This window comes from Camelus ferus, chromosome X (assembly GCF_009834535.1).
Source record: "Camelus ferus isolate YT-003-E chromosome X, BCGSAC_Cfer_1.0, whole genome shotgun sequence".
In the NCBI taxonomy this organism is placed as follows: Eukaryota; Metazoa; Chordata; class Mammalia; order Artiodactyla; family Camelidae; genus Camelus; species Camelus ferus.
Window position 1 is genome coordinate 13,940,076 of NC_045732.1, and position 17,845 is coordinate 13,957,920.

The window sequence follows — 17,845 nt, forward strand, 5'->3', positions numbered from 1 at the left end:
CAATGTCTTGTAATAACCTATAATGGAAAAGAATCTGAAAAAGAATATATGTATGTATAACTGAATCACTTTGCTGTACACCAGAACTAGCATAGCATTGTAAATTGACTATACTTAAATAAAAATAAATTTAAAAAGAAAAAAATTACACATAAAAACAGAACTCTCAACTTTTAGGTTGTGCATTTTTTCGGTTGACGTATATATATCCTATTGGTTTTGATTCTCTGGGGAACCCTGACTAATACAGCGCTCAGATGGAATAGCTGAGGTTTGAGCTCAAGGCAGTTGCTTGTTAGCAGTGACAAGATCACACTGGGCTAGCTCCTTACATTCGCTGGGTTTTGATTTCCCCATGGTAAAGCCTGTGTAGTACAAATGTTACTGTCAATTACACATGTACCATAGGGCATCTCTACCTCAGCACTAGGGACATTTGGGGTGGATGATTCTCTGTTGAGGGGCTGTCCTGTGCCTTGTAAGATGTTGAGCAGCAAGCCTTACTTCTACTCACTAGATGCCAGGAGCATCTCTCCACCCAGTTGTGACCACCCAAAGTGTCTCCAGATGTCAACAAATGTCCCCTGGGGTGCCACAATCACCCCGGTTGAGAATCACTGATATATAACAAACATCTTGGGGTTGTTGTGCCAAGATCTAGTGATATAACTTGTGTTCCAAAATTGTTCCATTCATGCCACAAAAGAGACTAATTTATGACGCTAGCGACGTCAAGTGAAAAAAAAAATTGTCAACGACCCAGAAACTGCTCATTTCTGTGTCGGATAAATCCGCCTTCTTGTTTCTGAAAGCCTGAGACTTCCAAGCTGCTCTGCTTGGCTCATAAAACAGAGGGCTGCAGTTTGAAGAATCTGTTTTTCCAAACACACAGGGGACCAGAGTCATAATCCTAAACAGGAGAGAACCGAGCCAGGAGGAAGCATCGCATGGTATGCTGGCTCACGGCAGCTGTGTCTCCAAAAATTATGGTTTGCCTGGAATACATTTCCATTTGGCTCCTTAGCATTTTGTGAAACACAGCCCATGGGTTGGGAAGGACAAGAAGTAAAAACGTAGCCTTCGGAGGGGAGAGCTGGAGAGGACGGAAGTGGGTAACAAGTGTTCTAAATTTGGGAGAGAAATTGGTCTCAATTTTTTTTAAACCTGAGGTAGAATAAACCAGGTACAAATAGAGTCCGCCTACAATATAACAGCCATGAAATGATTCCAAGGACACTGCCGTACGCTGAGAAGCCAACACACAGCAGAATAAAGCACTAAAATGACCAGACTGCCTGGTTTATCCACACAGCTGACCCTTCCCGAATACCCTGCATCTCTCTGTAATGGAAGATGAGGAAATGAGAAAAATTTAATCTTGAAACTGCACAAATCAACACCAATCAAACTGCACAGATCTACACAAATCAAGGAAGTCCCATTTGAGAAAAGCGCTCCCAGGCTCCCTGGCCACACTCAAAAATCTAAACAAGGGCTTTTCTGATCACAAATCAAATCAGGGGGAAAGGGGATGGGAAGGGATACATTTGGGAGTTTGAGATTTGCAAATGTTAACTACTATGTACAAAAACAGATAAAAAAACAAATTTCTTCTGTCTAGCACAGGGAACTATATTCAGTATCTTGCAGTAACCTCTAATGAAAAAGAATATGAAAATGAATATATGTATATATATGCATGACTTGGACATGATGCTGTACACCACAAATTGACACACTGTAACTGACTATACTTCAATTAAAAAATAAACAAAAATAAAGGGAAACGCAATTAAAGCAAAAAAAAAACAAACCAGAAAAAACAAGTCAAATCAATGTCTAAAGTTAAAGACTTAAAGCCATGAAATAAGATAAAACCCAGGGAATAGCCCCCACCCTGTCTCCTTCCAGTTCCGAGCCTGGGGAGAGGTCTCGGATTAGGGATCTTGGCGCTCCTCTCTTCCTTTGCAGTCCCTAAACCGGCAAGACAGGAATTAGCCAAAACTCCATCTAATCGCCACAGTTTGTGGATTTGCATTATTTAAATAGATGGGAAGCGCCCATAACTGAGTAACTATTCCAGCATTTAAAGAATGCCAAACAATGAGCCATTTCTTCTTCAGACCCACTCCGGCCCATTTCCGTTTTCCTCTTAACATATTGTGTAGAATTACCCAATGTGTCACTTCCTAGAACACACGATTGTTTATACAAGTAAGCAAGACTTCTCTGGCTGTATTTATTCTCTCCTTTTAGACGTGATGCTTGCAGCCTTCACGGTGCTCCCTTTTCTAGAAGCTTCTCAAGGATTGAATGTGGATAGATGCTATTTTGTACCTTCCTTTATAAAATCAAGGTTATCCTTCGGGAAGTGGGGTGGGAAGATAAGGTGGAACCCAAGAGAGTAAAAATCTGCAAAGTCTCTGTTTACTGTCTGCCATGCAAGGAGTGTGTTGGATTTACTCCTTAACAAGCACTTTAAAGAAACTATTCTGCAATTCATACTTGAGGGCATTTTAACAGTTTAAGAAAAGGGATTTCCCAGAGGGTCTGTGAGGAGAATAAGTATTTGCATCTTGAGTACCCGGAACCTAAGTGGATTTTTCCTGAGCTGTTTTTCCATCAGGAATCTTGGTGGGAGGAGAGGTCACTGTAACGTTTGTGCTTTTGTTGTTGGCCAGGCTGTGGTTTTAATATGGAGGCAATAAAGAATGCATAATTGCACATGCAGCAAAGACTAAAACTCCCCTCCCTGCATGTGTTTTTGGTCCAACATAGAAAGCCCCGCTTGACAGTAAGAAAGACAGGCAGAGTCTCCCTAGTGATTAACACACACACACACACACACACACACACACACACACACACACGAGACTTCTCAATTTCTGACCAAGCTGGAGAGGCAAGAGTCCCTTCATTCCCCCACCAACTTCTCTTCCATCCCATCTCCCTGCACAGGTCTTTAGGGATAATCAGCGGCAGCCTGGGGCAAACATTACAAGTCAAAAAAGATGGATGGAGCCATAAACGGGCCTTGGTCACCCCCAGATCTGACCTCTTCCTTTATTGGCTCATTTTAGGAAGACAAATGCGATGGGCCTGCTTCACTTATCTGAGTCAGAGAGGTCAGGGGCCGTGGTTGGGCGTGTAGATTTTCAGTGAGGGTCTCTCCAATCTGTCCTCATTGGCATGCCGTGTCACACTCCTTCTGACTGAATTCCCTTCTATGAAAGTGCAAGTGAAATTGGGAATACCCGTAGGTGTTGTCATGCTGGGCAGATGATTTATATTTGCTCAGTGCTTGGAAGAGCAGGCAAGCACAGCAGACTCTCTTAGGTCAGGCTCCCTAGAAGCACACCTGCGGTGGGGGTTGTCAGGCGGGTGACTGACGTGGGCATGGGAGGTGGGCTAGGGCAGGAGAGGAGCTACCAAAGCCATGGCAGCCCAGGGGGAGCAGTGGAGGGTCAGGTGCACTAGAGTTTGTCCCACCAAGGCGAGGGGGCTGGGCTGTCACACTGCAGGAGCAGTCCCTGGGGGGTGGGCTTAACCTCTCAGACATCTGTCAGCCCAGGGTAATCCTCTGAGAAGGGCGTGCACCCCAGCCAAGGAGATCTGGGTGGGGCGCCCCATCTGCCAGCAAATCTGCAAGTACTTGGTGACAGCAGCTACAAGTGCCAAGGGGCAAACGCTCAGGACTCAGGAATCTAAAGACCCGAGTGTCGGTTTCCTCATCCAAGATGTCTTCTTTTTGGTCCCAGAAGGCCTCCCCTGAGTCCCCAACTTGAAACTGGCATCCCCGCTTCGTTAGTAGACAAGTCACTGTCACAAGTGCCTATTTCTTTGTTTAGTTCCTGGCTTGGGGGTGGAGGTGGGGCACAGAGTCTATCCTGTTCTCTGCAGCATCTCAGCGCCCAGCAGGGCACCTGCACAGAGTATGTCTGCAGTACACAGTTGCCACCAGGCTGAAGGAAGACATAAGATCTCGTCCTCAGTGGAAAGGCAGTCAACATTTGCCCCTTAGCTCCTCATCTGGTGTAGCTCCCCCACCCCTTTCTCTTTATCTGATACTTTTTCATCTTGCCTTTCCTTCTGTGAGTCCTTTGATGTGTCTGGGTGTCCTCCCTCTCTCTCCACCTCTCTCTGTAGAGGTTGGCTTTACTCCAGGGCATTCCAGCCCCACTCAGGATAATTTCGAGTGATAGTGCCCAGAATTGTGAAATTCTGAAATGACATGATGCCTGGGAGGGCGGGCGGGAAGGCAGCTTCAGCCCGGCCAGGTTGGGTGGTAGGGTGACTGATCGTGGGGCTGGAAGGGAGAGAGGGCCAAGGTGGCGGCAGCCCCTTTGGTAATAAATCAGGCCAGTCAGAAGGGAAGATGTCCAGGCAGGGATACTCAGCACTTGGGAATTCTCTGGAACATGCAAGATCCCAAAGTAGTTGCTTTTTTGATACTCTCCCTCCCTTTTCCTTGGACACTTAATAACTGTCTATGTTTAACTGAAAGGACTCCAGTGGTGGAATTTCCGGCATAGGACATTTGGGTGGGGGCTGATACTTGGGGAGCAAGAAGTTTCTGTGCTTCGGTGGGAGGGGGAAAGAAAGGGCCTCCCTCCAGTATGTCCCAATTAGCAGTCTCCATGAATTCACGTTCTTTTTCGAAACAATTTTTTCCCCTTATAAAAGTAACATAACGATTTTACAGATAATTTAAAAGGCAAATAATGAAAAAAAATCATCCCACCGAAGGAATGCAAACTGATGTGAGCATCTGGGGAGGTTTTCCTCCTGTCTCTTTCCCTATGTAGCTAGATTTGGATCGCTGTTAGGGTTTTTATTAGATATTTTCCTATCACTGTAACAGTGTTTTAAAGCCTCCGCGATACTTTTCTGCACTTCCTGGCATTAAGTCTTGCGGCCAGGGATCTGGAGCACTAGAGTAGCAGGGGGAATTTGGAGCAAGAGAGAGCCCCATCTTTGGACTGCAGTTTCTCCAGCTATGAGATGTGAGTGGAACATAAACTACCAACCACCATAGAGGTTCCATGTTTTAGGAGTTGATCTAGCTTCCTCGCCAGCAGTGGCCTACTTGGGTCTCTGCTCAAACTATTGGATCCTCTAGCCTGGACGATGGGAAAGCCAGGGAAGGTCAGGGAGTCCTGCCCAAAGCGGGGACTTGGGATCAGCCTGCTGGGGCTGTCTTGGCAGAGACGCGAAGTAGCCACCTGCCCAGCTCCCGACTTCCAGTTGGGTCTTGCAGGCCCCATCCTAGAGGATCAGCCTTGTGTTCCTCCTCCAGCTACCAAGCTCCCTCAGCCTCCCTTCAGAGGCCTTACCCACCCTCGCGGGACTGTCTTGTGTATTCGGGAGCCCCAGGGTGCTGCTCCCTTCCCCCATCGAGTGGACAGAGAGGAGACCCCAGACATGCAAGGCCCGAGAGTGGGTGCAATGAGGTGATCACCCTCTTCCCCGGCAATTGTTTGGGCCGCAGGAGTCGGCCCCAGTTAGGCCGCGCCTGCAGCCCGGGTGGGGCGCCGTCCTCCCAACCCGCCTTCCTCTCCGCAGTGGCCTGGGGGCGGACGGACGCGGCGGCGCCCATCCTGGCCCCCGTGCGGTTTCCCGGGGAGGCCCGAGGAGGTGGTGGAGCCGGAGAAAAGAGGGAGGAGAGCGTGGAGCAGGAGGGGAAGGAGGAGGAGCAGTGGGTGGGGGAAGGGAGGAGCAGCCGGCTGAGGAGGAGGAGGAAAAGCAGCGGGCGGGGGTGTGGGCTGGGGAGCTGAGTCGCAGAGCGCGAAGGAGACCCCAGGGGAGATTGGAGGCGGAGCAGCCGAGGGAGACTGAAGGGCCTGCAGCGAGCGGGGGAGGAGCCGCCGACGGAGGAGAGGTGGAGGGGGGGTGGGGGTTGCCGATGGGGCGGGGCCTGCCCACGCCCCGCCCCCGGTCGGGCGGTGCCGAGGAACGAAGATGGCCGGGCGCGCCGCGGGAACTGAGGGGCCGCCGGCAGTGGCGGCAGCGGCACTGGAGCTGTGACTCCACGCGCAGCGGCGACCCGACTGACTCAGGCGGTGCGAGCGGCGGCGTGCAAGACCAGGCGGGCGGTGGGCGGCGAGCAGCAGGCGGGCGCCGGTGCACGGGCGCCGGGCGGAGGATGTACCGGGCGCGGCGGGCGGCTCCCCGCAGCCGCCCCCGCGCCCCGGGCGCCGGGCCTTAGTGCTGGCGGAGGAGGCGGCGCGCGTGGGGCGGCCGGGCGGCGGCGGTGGCGGCGGGGCCCGTGCCGTCATGCCGTGGCTGAGCGGCGGCCGGCGGCGGCGGCGGGGACAGCCGCGCGAGGCCCCGCGGGAGCCGCCGCCGCCCGCGCAGCCCCAGCGGGAGCCGCCGCCGGCCGCGGCTCCCACCGCGGTCCCCGCGCCCCCCGCGCCCTCCGCGCCACCGCCGCCGCGGGCCCGAGAGAGCGCCGAGCTGCCGCTGCCCGCTGGCTGGGAGGAGGCGCGCGACTACGACGGCCGTGTCTTTTACATAGACCACAACACGCGCCAGACATCGTGGATCGACCCGCGCGACCGGTAAGGGGGGCGCGGGCCCGGGCTGGGATTGGGGCGCCCCATCCTTCGGGCCCAGGGAGAGGACACCGGGAGGTCTCTGGGTCTGGGCGAAGATCGTGCGTCCCCGGGGCCCGGGCGAGGATCCGTGCGCCCCCATCCCACGGGCCCTGGCCGGGAATCAAGGCGAACCCTCTCCCGGCCTCGAGGCCCCGGATTGCGGAGCCCCGCTTCTCCGGCCTCCACCGCGGGAGGACACTCTGACTTGGTCCCCTCGTATCACCCGCTGACCGATGCCTTGGGAGCTGGGCGCCTGGAATTTCCTCTCCAGAGGCTGACGGATGGCCCTCTCTTCCTTTTTCCGCCACGGCCTCGCCCATCCCTGCTGGGCCTCTGTGGCCCACCGCCCCCGGCTGTGGCCCCACAGGCGCCCCCGGTCCCGCGGTGGCCAGATGAGCTGTCATCTGGGTGCACAAACTTGAGCCCCAGCTTCGTGGTGTGGGTTCCTTGTATGGCTGGCTCAGCCTTATTTCCATTCGAAGACTGTGCCAGATGGGACACTTCAGGGATTCCCGATTCTTTAGGGGTAACCATCAAACTGTGATGGTTACTCTTTAGCGCCTTAAAAACTCAGTTACAATTCTGACGGAAATAGCCTTGTGTACTCTGGCCAGAATGGACTGATTAGACCCATATGCTTTTGGGATAAATGGAAAACAAAAGTTGTATTTTAGGTGCCCTTTTTGTGCAACATACGAAGAGAACATTATCGTATTATTCATGTAAGTAAATCCTATGGAGTGAAAAAGGGAGTCTTCTAAAAGCACTACCAGATTGAGATGAATTAAATTCACGTAATGACGTTTTTCCTTAACTTTTTGTTCGATAGTCTGCTGATTTCAGTGGGTCAACTGCTTTTGTAGAGATGCATTTTTTTTGTGGAGTTGGAATTCTGTTGAAACCGAGCGTTTCCAGTGATTATCTGATATCTTGTCCTGTCTGGAGCAGCTTCTTTCCACGGTGGGCCTGAGTGCCAGAAAGGAAATACTGCAAGCTTCCCAGTGATTTTAAGACTTGAAAAGGGCCCAGCGTGGTGACATCGCTCCTGCTTCCTCCTACCTGTACAGGAAAGGCAGCGCTTGCATGGCACTGGCGCTTGAAAATCAGCTTTTGAGGAGGGAAGCTGCTGAATTATTGTTTGAAGATTTCTCTGGGTTCAGATGGGGAAAAACAAAGAAAGGCAAAAGGGTCATGATTCCTTAACAGTATCTTGGAACATTGCAAACTTCTGCACTCAGAAACTTAGATAAATGATAGCACACTTTTATGGCTTAATAAGATGCTTAGTTATTTTGAAAATCAGGTGAGATCATATTATAATTTTAACCAAAGGCTAGAGCCACAGCTGTCTGATCAAGCCTTAGAAGGTTCTGGAGTTGGTAGAGCTTCTTGGAGTGTGGTGCCCTTTTGTGCTATGTGTCTGTCAAAAATCCAAACAACTGGAAAATGAACCAATTAAAAATACTGTTTTGCTTAGAAAAGGCTGAGACTCCTTTTATGAGGGTAATATAAAACAGTTGTGGTTACATGGAAGCGGGGATTCGTGATGAGAAGTATACATGTAAGAATTTCCATTTTTAATGGTACAACGCAAGTCATAGGTGAGCAGACCCTACAGAAATCAGCTTGTAGAATCTTCCTTTCTCTGTGTTTCATACACATTTCCTATGTTCCTCTTTCCAGAAATCTGGGTTACTGAATGACATTTTCACCCTTTTCAGGCATCACTTATGTTATAGATTTTTAACAAGTCCTGTTTCTAGTGTTGAAAGTGTTGATCGAGTGAACAAAAGTGGATATTTTACATTTTTCGGTAAAGTAAAAACGTGTATATTTTTATGAGACATTGTTTTTATAGTGAGTGAAAATTCAGCAGGGGACAGCTTGCACTTCAGCTCCCAGAATACCTTGCCCGAAATATGTATGGAATGTTCAGCAAGCCACAAACATTTAAGTGGTGTCTACGGAAGGGTGTAAATGGTGTAATAGTCATTCTTCTTTTTCTTTCAGAACAGAGCCCTGACAATTTTTTATAGGTGACTGGTTATCCTTTAAAGTATCCTTTAAAGTGATTGATTTTTATGGCGTGGAAAAAGCTGTGTGTCGGGACACCACATTTTCTCCATGTGCATCTGACAGTTAAAATCCTTTTTGAGTCCCGTTTGATTCACACGACTGGAAAGCGGTGTTCAAGAAATGAGGACTTTCCCCAGACAGCTTCCAAATGGAGAACTGACAGGAGAGGCAAAGAAGTAAATAGGTTTTTAAAGAAAATGAAGTTATGGAGGAAGAGATAAAGGTAGTAGATGAGGTGAAAATTGTTGCTGACTTAAAATATCATTTCATATATAATTTATTAAAACTACAATAGCATAAAATATTCTGCTGTAAGCAAGTTAACTGAGGGCCAAGGGTTGTAAACAATCTCTTCTAGAATTTTATAGTAATTCCCTTCCATGTTGTGTTTAGCAACGTTCGATATTGCTGGCTCAGGGCACGTTGGTGAATTATCGTAGCTGTACTTTCTTTTTCAAGTTACAACAAAGAGGTTGCAAACCTAAGGAAACATCTTTACAAATGTGGCTACAGATATGTACAAAATCTCAGTATTTTCAAAACAGAATTTCTTTAGTTTATATACCCACCTTAGGTTTAAATTCACTATCTCTGCAGATCAGTACTGTGCATATAATTTTCATAGTTTTCTGGGGATCATACCGAAAAGCTTTGTTAAAAAATATATAGTTAATTCACCATTTCTATGGCTGGTAGCTTCTTGTGGGTGAGTCATGTGTGGACATTAGTGGCACATAGGTATTCTATGTATATTAACTCAGAGTTCAACGGCCACTGTATGAAAAGGTATTTATTTACCACTTAGGTGGAAAATATGGGAAGAACTTCTTGGCCTCCTTTGGAAAAATGCAGTGCCTTTGACAGTTGTGTATATGTCTGCTTCTTGCAGGGCTGTGCAGAGACTATCCTGTAGATGGACTGAGCGGTTGAAACTTCATGTTCTGTTCCCGATAGCTCAGTTGGGATTGTATAATACTGGGAATGCTAACCTCTAGCAGTTTAAGAATGGTGGGCCATATCCCGTTTAAGATCAAAGCAGAGTAGAAATGATCTGCATGATGGTAGAAGGCCCAGATTATGTCATGACAAAAACTTTTAGGGATCATTTGTTCACGAGATGGGATTTGATTTGTGCCACATGGAGGAATTCTGTGCTATGTTAAAAGTCCTTTGCTTTAAGCAGAAAACAGGCCATGGTTCCAGAATTTGCCAGGTTGGAGCCCCACATAACAGGTCCAGATGACATCATTGCCACCTTCTTGGAACCTTTATTCAGTGTTAATTAATAGGAGGTTGACTATATTTACCTTGCAGAGTCTATTTTGGGATTGTATAAACTTTCTGAGAAACAGATAATGATTTCTCCATTTTTCATTCTTTAAGATTATAGGTAGTGTTTGCATATACATGGGGGAATGTCTTGCTTTTAAGGCCATAGAGGGTGGGCTCCTGTAAGAATTGTCTTCCATCTAGATTATCAACAGCCACTTCTTGGTTTATTCTTGGTCTAGTATCTTTTTTTTTTTTTTTTTAAGAAAAGTGGAAAAGTTGTTCACTTCCAAAAATAGCTCCTGGATGTTTGGAAATCTTAGTTTCCTTTTCTTCTCTTTCACTGTGATTTTCGAAGTGGAAATTATGTGTTTCACCTTCTCTGGTAGGTTCTGTTGCAGAAACCCTTGGGTCAAGTGACATGTTAGAGGTCACATGGTGAGCTGGATGAGCTTTCAGCCTGGCTCCTTTTGCTAATTGACTGCCTTTCCAGTAAATTCAGTAAAATTAATCAGATGGCACAGAAGCAGAGCTAAATTCTACTGACTTCAGTTATTCCCATTCAGAGCCAGTAAAATGAAGGAATATTTATAGATTCTTGGCTTCCTATGTGTTGGGACGGTAGCTGGAGACCAAATTTGACTGGGAGATGGGAGATGAACGTAAAATGGAGACGTGACGGTCACCAGGCACCTTTATGAGGCGGTGGGAGCTTCTGAGAAAAGGAGAGCTCAGTGGAGCCTGGGGGTTCCAGATCCTTGTCTGTCATCTCGTAGGTCCATTATTTCTCATGCTTTCTCAGTGCTGGGGATGAGAAAGGGGAATGCGAGACAGGTGCTGGAGGTGAGGAAGTGCTGGCAGTGTTTGGAGTAAAAGAAGGCTCCGGTCAGTTTCTTCGTGTAAGGCAGGTCCGACTCGGCCAAGACCACGCGTCGCTTGAGCCCTACAGCTTTGGGGTTGAAAGAGCCGGCGCTGTCTCCTTCACGCTCCTCATCTTGCCCTGGAGGGCCACAGCCCAGGGGTGTGTCCCACTGGCTGCTGGCAGGACGGGGACTTGAGCAGAGTCTGACCCTGATCCTGTGCTCTGTCCAGTATGCCGCCCAACTGCCCAGTCCCTACTCAGTTTTAAGCACGCTGCCCCCGTTCAGTCATCCTTTCGTTTAGTAACTGTTCCACAGCCTCTCTGTCTCAGGCACTCTTCCAGGGTTCAGGACTCCAGTGACTGAGCCCCAGCAGACAGGTGCCTGCCTCTGTGTGGCTCACACAAGCTTCTGTCCTTTTCCCCAAGGCCTCACCATGCTGTTCCTGCCCCCAACTGTCTCCTTGCTTGGACCCCTTGGTTATGGGACGTACGGGCAGTGCTTATCGTGTGTCAAGCACTCTAGACACTTGCGTGGATGCTCTCATCGAGGACCCACAAAGGCTGCAGGAGCTGAAGGTGGACAGGTGATGGAACTGAGGTCGGGGGTTGACTTAGTAAGCTCGCTTCCCATCGCCAACAGGAGTAGCGTCAGTCCGATTCCAGAGTTGGGCCCAGGTCCACTACCTGTACCTGACCCTCCCCTGGCTAGGTAACTGTGTGCCCTTGTACTGTGTTATACCCACCTGTTACTTTTATCTTGCATTCATTGTTGTTTGATATTTAACACCCCCTCCCCCCGTCCCGTAGGTAGAATAATGGCCCGCCAAAGATGTCCATGTCCTAGTCTTGGAAACCTGTTAATAAGTTACCCTCCATGACAAATGACATTTGTAAGTGGGATTAAGTAAAGAATCTTGAGATGAGTTGATCATCCTGGATTATCTGGGTGGGCCCAGTGTAATCAGAAGAGTCCTTATAAGAGGGAAGTAGGAGGGTCAGAGTCGGAAGGAGACACGACAGCAGAAGCAGTTGTTGGAGCCATGTGGCTGTGAGCCAAGGAATGCAGGCAGCCTCTAGAGGCTGGAAGAGCCAAGGAAGTGGGTTTTTCCTTCGAGCTTGCAGATGGAACATGGCCCTGCTGACACCTTGATTTTAGCAGAATGGAACTGATTTTTGACTTCTGACCTCCAGAACTGGGAGATAATAAATGTGTGTTGTTTTAAGCCGTTTGGTTTGTGGCAGTTCATTACAGCAGCAGTCGGAAACGAATACACCCATGTGCTGTTTTCCCAGAGAGGATGGAAGTGTCCGGTCAGCTTGGTGTCTCTGAGAACAGCCGCGCTGGCTGATGTTTGCTGGGTGCTTCGGGGGTCCTGTCTTAGGCCTTTTACATCTGTTTTCTTGGGCTCCTCACAACACCCCTCGGAGTCCTGTTCCTTGTGGACTGAGCCTGGAGTTTCACTCACGTTAGGCACCAAGTCACACTTGATGAGCTAGCCAAATATGGGTGACGGACAGGGTGGATTTCCAAGAGAAGAGGCCAGTTGGAAACTGTCGGAGGTTTTCATGGATGTCATGGGCCAGAGCAAGACACATGCGGGGCACTAGGGCTAGAAAAGCCAGCGATTATAAAGCAGAGAAATTGTGACGGGAACAGGCATTGCACAGGATTGCCCAGGACTTAGCTGTTGCTTGAATTAAGTCAGGTGAAATCAGGAGGGTAGTGGATCAGAGGACTCTTTCTGACACCTTAGGAGTAGCTGAGACTCACCTGGGGCCAACCTGGAGGCCTCCTATTAACCCCACTCCTAAGCCTTCACTGTTTTTGCCACCGTTGCTGGTGATGGTGCGTGTTCAGTGACTTGGTTACATAGAGAGGCATGCTGAGTCATTTAACTTACTGTGTTGCTGATAGGCAGTGTCCTAAACAGGTATGCAAACTGGGCAGGTGTTACTTTAGACCAGAGTTTCTTAGCCTCGGCCCTGTAAATACTTGGGGGCGGGTAGTTTATTACTGTCAGGCTGTCCTGTGTGGCGTAGGGTACTTAGCAGCACGCCTGGTCTCTACCTTGTGCCTGCCAGTAACACCCCCTCCATGTTGTGACAACCCAAAGTGTCTTCGGATGTTGCCACGTGTCCACTGTGGGGCCAGATGGCCTTATTGGGAACCACTGAACTGCTTCTTCCTACCTGGTTGCAGTGGTTCGTGTTTAGGAGCTGAATTTGTTTCGAGCGGATTGACAGTTACTGTGATGTTACATAATAGAGCGTAAGGCCACAGAGGCCTGCTTTCTGTGTTTCCATGAAGAATAGATGTTAAACATGTTTATGTGAAAAAGCCTGAATTTGCTAACTGTGCAAATAGTAATACCAGTATGTGAAACTTTGGGAAAGTAGTATGGATGTATTCTTCCATTTGTAGAATATTATCAATCAGTAGGTAGTGACTGAATGTCAAGTGTATACACACACACACACACGTGCGCGCGCACACACACACACTCAGTGGAGTGGAAGACAGTGAGTCCGTTAGCACGTCAATGTTCTGCAGTGTTCTGCATTAACTCAGAGCTGGCCTGGCCTTCTGGGGAGGGGGGCGGATAGCGGGCTGCCTGAGATGCCCCGAGACATCTCCATCCCTTCTGTGAATGAAGGAGCCACTGGGGTGAGGGCTGCCTCTGCCTTTGCTCAGAAGCTCTAGAAAGACAGGGCAAGGGCATCTTGAAAAGCTGCTTATGGAGCTGTGGAATCTTAAGTGTTTTCCATCTGAAGCATCCTCTTTTTATTGACGCTCAAGGGGCTAAGTCGGGGAGAGGGAAGGAGGAATGGAGCTGGCTGGTCCCATCCCTGGGTGACAAGCCCCCGCCGGCGGGTGGTGGGACATTGAGCCAGGCTCAGATCTCCTGGGAGGCTCCTGTGAGCCAGCCTCAGTGCCGTCAGGACATGGAGCATGACCGTGGTGACGGTGACATTCCAGGCTGCCTGGAGCTCAGGCGGGACGCCGGATGGCCACTGCAGGACATGAACTGTTTCTGCCACTGGAGCTCTGTCCTGGCGAAAGGTGCCTGTCTCCAGTGTGGGGAGGCCTCTAAATGTCCAGGTTACCTGGATTTGTCCTGAAAATTATTCCTGTGAAAAAAAAAGTTGAGATATAATTCACATACCATAAAATGTACCCTTTTAAAGCATGCAATTTAGTGGTTTTTAGTGTATTCACAAGGTTGTGCAGCCATCACCACTATCTGATTCCAGAACATCTTCATTACCTCACAAAGAAGGCCTGTACCCAATAGCAGTAACTCTCCATCTCCCTCAGCTCCTGGCAACCACAGATCTGTTCTCTGTCTCTAGAGATTTGTCTGCACTAGACATTCCACATACATGGAGTCCTACAGTCTGTGGCCTTCCGAGTCTGGCCTGTCTTGCTCAGCATGATGTTTTCGAGATTTGTCCATGTGGCAGCGTGGGTCGGTGCTCCGTTCCTTTTCATCGCCAGTGTTCCCTGGTGTGGCTCCACCGCATTTGGGAAGCTGCCCTGAAGTGCCGTCCCTGTGCAGATGCTCCCTGCAGAATATGGGAAATAGCCCTGTCTTTAATTCCATTATGTCAACTCCCAGCTGTTTTACTCACAGAATGACCGTTCATATGTTTGCAGTGTCAAAATGTAAACATGACCTTGTGTACTCAGTGAACAAAACGAGGTCTCGGGCTGACTGGGATCAGCTGTTGTCTGTTCTCGTTTGTTTGCCACTTGTTTTGGCTCCTTGATAACTAGGAGCGGGCTTCTCCTCTGGAGCTGTGCACAGTCAAGCTGGCCTGGAGCTTTGGGAATCTGGCACCCTCTGCACTTGGGCCAGGCCACCCGGTGTTTTAAGCTCCCCTAGAGATGACTGTGTAGCCCAGAGTCCCAGTTTTGTGCCAGGGCTAGTGGACAAGTGAGATATAGGGGGTGCTGATGTTTAACAGGCTTGGAGCTGGGACTCTCAACATGGAAGACTTGATGCATGTATTCAGATTTCTCTGCATTTTGGACAAAGATGGTCATCTTTCATTTTGAAGGAGGAGAAGCCGCGCTCGTCCTGTGGACCACCTGGACAGACCTGCATTCAGGTCCTGGCTGTCATTTGGCTGGCTGCACCTGCTTCTAACCTCTTTGAGCTTTGGTTTCCTCCCGTATCTGGGGCCAGTGCGGGTGGTGGCCAGAGTTCACAAGTGAGGGGGCTGTGTGTAGAACCTGTGTCCCGATCTCTAAGGTGGCCTGAGTTGTTCGCCTGGAGAGCACTGTGTTGCATCGCAGTGAGCTTGGAAAGCCACCGGCCTGAAGGACCAAGGCAGAAGCCCCCAGTCTGTGCAGGGGTAGAATGGGCCCACTGTGTGTCTTCAGAGAGAGGCGTGACTGTCTCTTCAAACCTGTTAGTACGGGATTTGTTTGTGTACCTGTTTGGGGGAGTTAGTGGCGGGACCGTGAAGCTAGAGCCGGTGTGGGCAATATGTCCTTTTCTCCCTTTTGCTTTTTGAACCATGTGGCTATATTAACTTTTCAGAGAATTAAATGAAAAAAATTCAGGAGAACAGGGTGCTTTTGTAGACACGAATTTAAGATGCCCTCTCCCATCCCCCTTCCCCAGCCCCCTTCCTCTACCTCTATCCCCTATGTGTAAATTTCTCTGGCAATTTCTAGTCCCTGATTTGAGCCTGGAATACATTCCTGTTTCTAATGATGATGTCACTACTCAGTATAGTCAGACGATGTTGCTCTTAGATGGATATTTTCAATTCTGTCGCTGTGCATTTGGCATTTTAAAATTGTAACATATAGCTCTTATACAGCATACTGCTTGGGAGGTGCGCATCCTGTCTTTCTTGAAAAATGTCTCCTGCCCCTTTTCCTGGGTGTCTGTTAATTTTTGGAAGTTTTAGTTACGTTGGGACAGAAGGACATGTTGGATGAAACTCAGGGGGGTTTGGAATGGGGGAGTTTTAGACTTCTAGCCCAGGACGACTGGCAGACCTTGCCTGGCAGGTCAGGGACGAGGCCAGGGTCACACCCAGCCAGCTTGCTGGGCTCCCATCTCCAGGATGGGACCTGGCATTCAGAGGGCAGTTCAGGGATGGTCTGGCTGCAGCCGCTTGTGTTCACACTCTCCCCTCCATTCTCCCTCTGTCCGGAAATGCCCCTCATGCACACTGGCCTACTTCTAAGAGAGAAAGTTTTTAAAGAGGGGGTGATCTGTCCTGGCAGGCAGCCCTTCTGAGACCTGTTGTACTCATTTACGAAGCTTAATGCACTTTGTGTGATTGATCAACCGATCGATGCAGCCAGAGGGGTGAAAAACAGTAAAAATTAATTGTTCAACATCCTGGCAACCAGAGAGCTGCCTGGTTGAGTTTTTCTTTGCAGCCAGCTATGCTTCTCTCCTGCAGACCCCGCTCTAGTCCTGGTTGGTGCTGTGCTCTGATACAGAGGTGTGCGCGCTACTGACTGTGGATGCCCTTCAAATGTTCAGGCCCACAGGGACCAGGGGTGTTTTTCTGTTATGTGGGGCAGCCGTGAAGCATTCTTGCTATGCGAGAATGACACTGGAAATAAGCAGAATGTAAGAAAATCCCACCTGCTCCTTTCCCAGGGAACCAGTGTTATAAAGGCTTGCTGTGTGTCCTTCTCTGTGCCTCTACCTAAGTATATGTGCATAAGCCTAGACCTTTGTTTTGGTAGTTTACGTAAATGGGATCTTGCCAGGTTTTTTTTTTTTTTTTTTTTTTTCCTGTGACTTAACCATTTTCATTCAATGGTATGCCTTGGTGCTCTTTCCACTGTCAGAATATACAGATCTACCACCATTCTTTAAAAAAACTTGTTTTTGCTGAAGGTAGACATCACATAACAAAATAACTCATACTAGGATAAACAACTCAGTGGCATTTGGTTCATTACCAGTGTTGTGTAACTACCCCCTCTACCTCGTTCCAAAACATTTCTCTCACCCCAAAGGAAACTCTGTTTTCATGAAGCAGTCACTCTCCATCCCTCCTCCCCCAGCCCTGGCAGCCACCAGCCTGTTTCTGTGCATTTGCCTGTTCTGGACATTGCATATAGGTGGACATTTCATATAGGACACACACACACACACACACACACACACACACACACACACGGCCTCTTGTGTCAGGCTTCTTTCACCTTGCCTAATGTTGAGGTTCATCCACATTGTAGGGATCTGGTTTTGTGCTTTTGCTTTTGGTTTAATGCAGAGGACACACTGTCATGTGATCCTGAGGGCAGCCGTGTGAACTTTGCCCATGGGAGCAGCTGTCACCCTTTAAGAAAAATCAGTTGAGGGTCAAAGAAAAGAGATCCACTTAATGTAGCTTTTAGTTTCTTACTTCGAGAAAGAGAGAAGTATAAAATATTTCACATTTCTTTTTAGCATTAGGGACAGGAAAGCCAAAAACTAATATGTGGTAGGCTTTTTAATAATCCAGATGCTCCGTCTGTGCCAGGTGTGATGGAGGCTAACACATAATTAACATCACCTAGCCCTTTTCCTCAAGGAGATGAAAATGCAGCTGGGGAAACAAAGAGAACCTATATAAAATAATAGGGTAACACTGCAGCAGTCCCCAGCCTGCTGCCAGGGGGTGGGGCATCCCTGACATCAGAGGATGCGGAGGGGCCAGGTCCGCGCCTGCGCCTGCGCCTGCGCCATGCCACCACGCAGTCCCTAGATTGCCTTATGGCTGGATTCTCTTACATGTACAACGAGAACAACAATACTGGTCAGTTGACGAACTGATGCTTGCTGAGTGTAAACTGTTTCCCAGATGTGATGGCTGGCCCAGGAGATCTTAGGACAGGGGTTGGCAAATAGCAGCCTACAAGCTGAATCCAGCTGGCCACCTGGTTTTGTGCAGCCTGCCAGATAAAAATGGGTTTTCCATTTTTAAATGGTTGAAAAAGAATCAAAAGAAGAATAGTATTTCGTGAAAGTTCTGTGGAATTCAAGTCTCAGTGTCCATAGGTAAAGTTTTACTGGCGCACAGCCAC

The 17,845-nt window shown here is 48.8% G+C and overlaps 1 protein-coding gene across 4 annotated transcripts in view; it reads left to right on the forward strand.

Moving 5' to 3' along the window:
- Nucleotides 1-5,924: 5,924 nt before the first annotated feature.
- WWC3 (WWC family member 3) overlaps nt 5,925-17,845 on the forward strand; it is a 102,182-nt gene continuing 90,261 nt past the window's right edge. For 2 of the 4 annotated variants that reach the window (XM_032475931.1, XM_032475933.1), the window contains exon 1: nt 5,925-6,557. In XM_032475931.1, the coding sequence (XP_032331822.1) occupies nt 6,274-6,557 (284 nt within the window). In that variant the 5' untranslated portion in view covers nt 5,925-6,273. The remainder of the gene's footprint in view (nt 6,558-17,845) is intronic. The other 2 variants (XM_032475934.1, XM_032475932.1) reach the window with 2 other exon arrangements.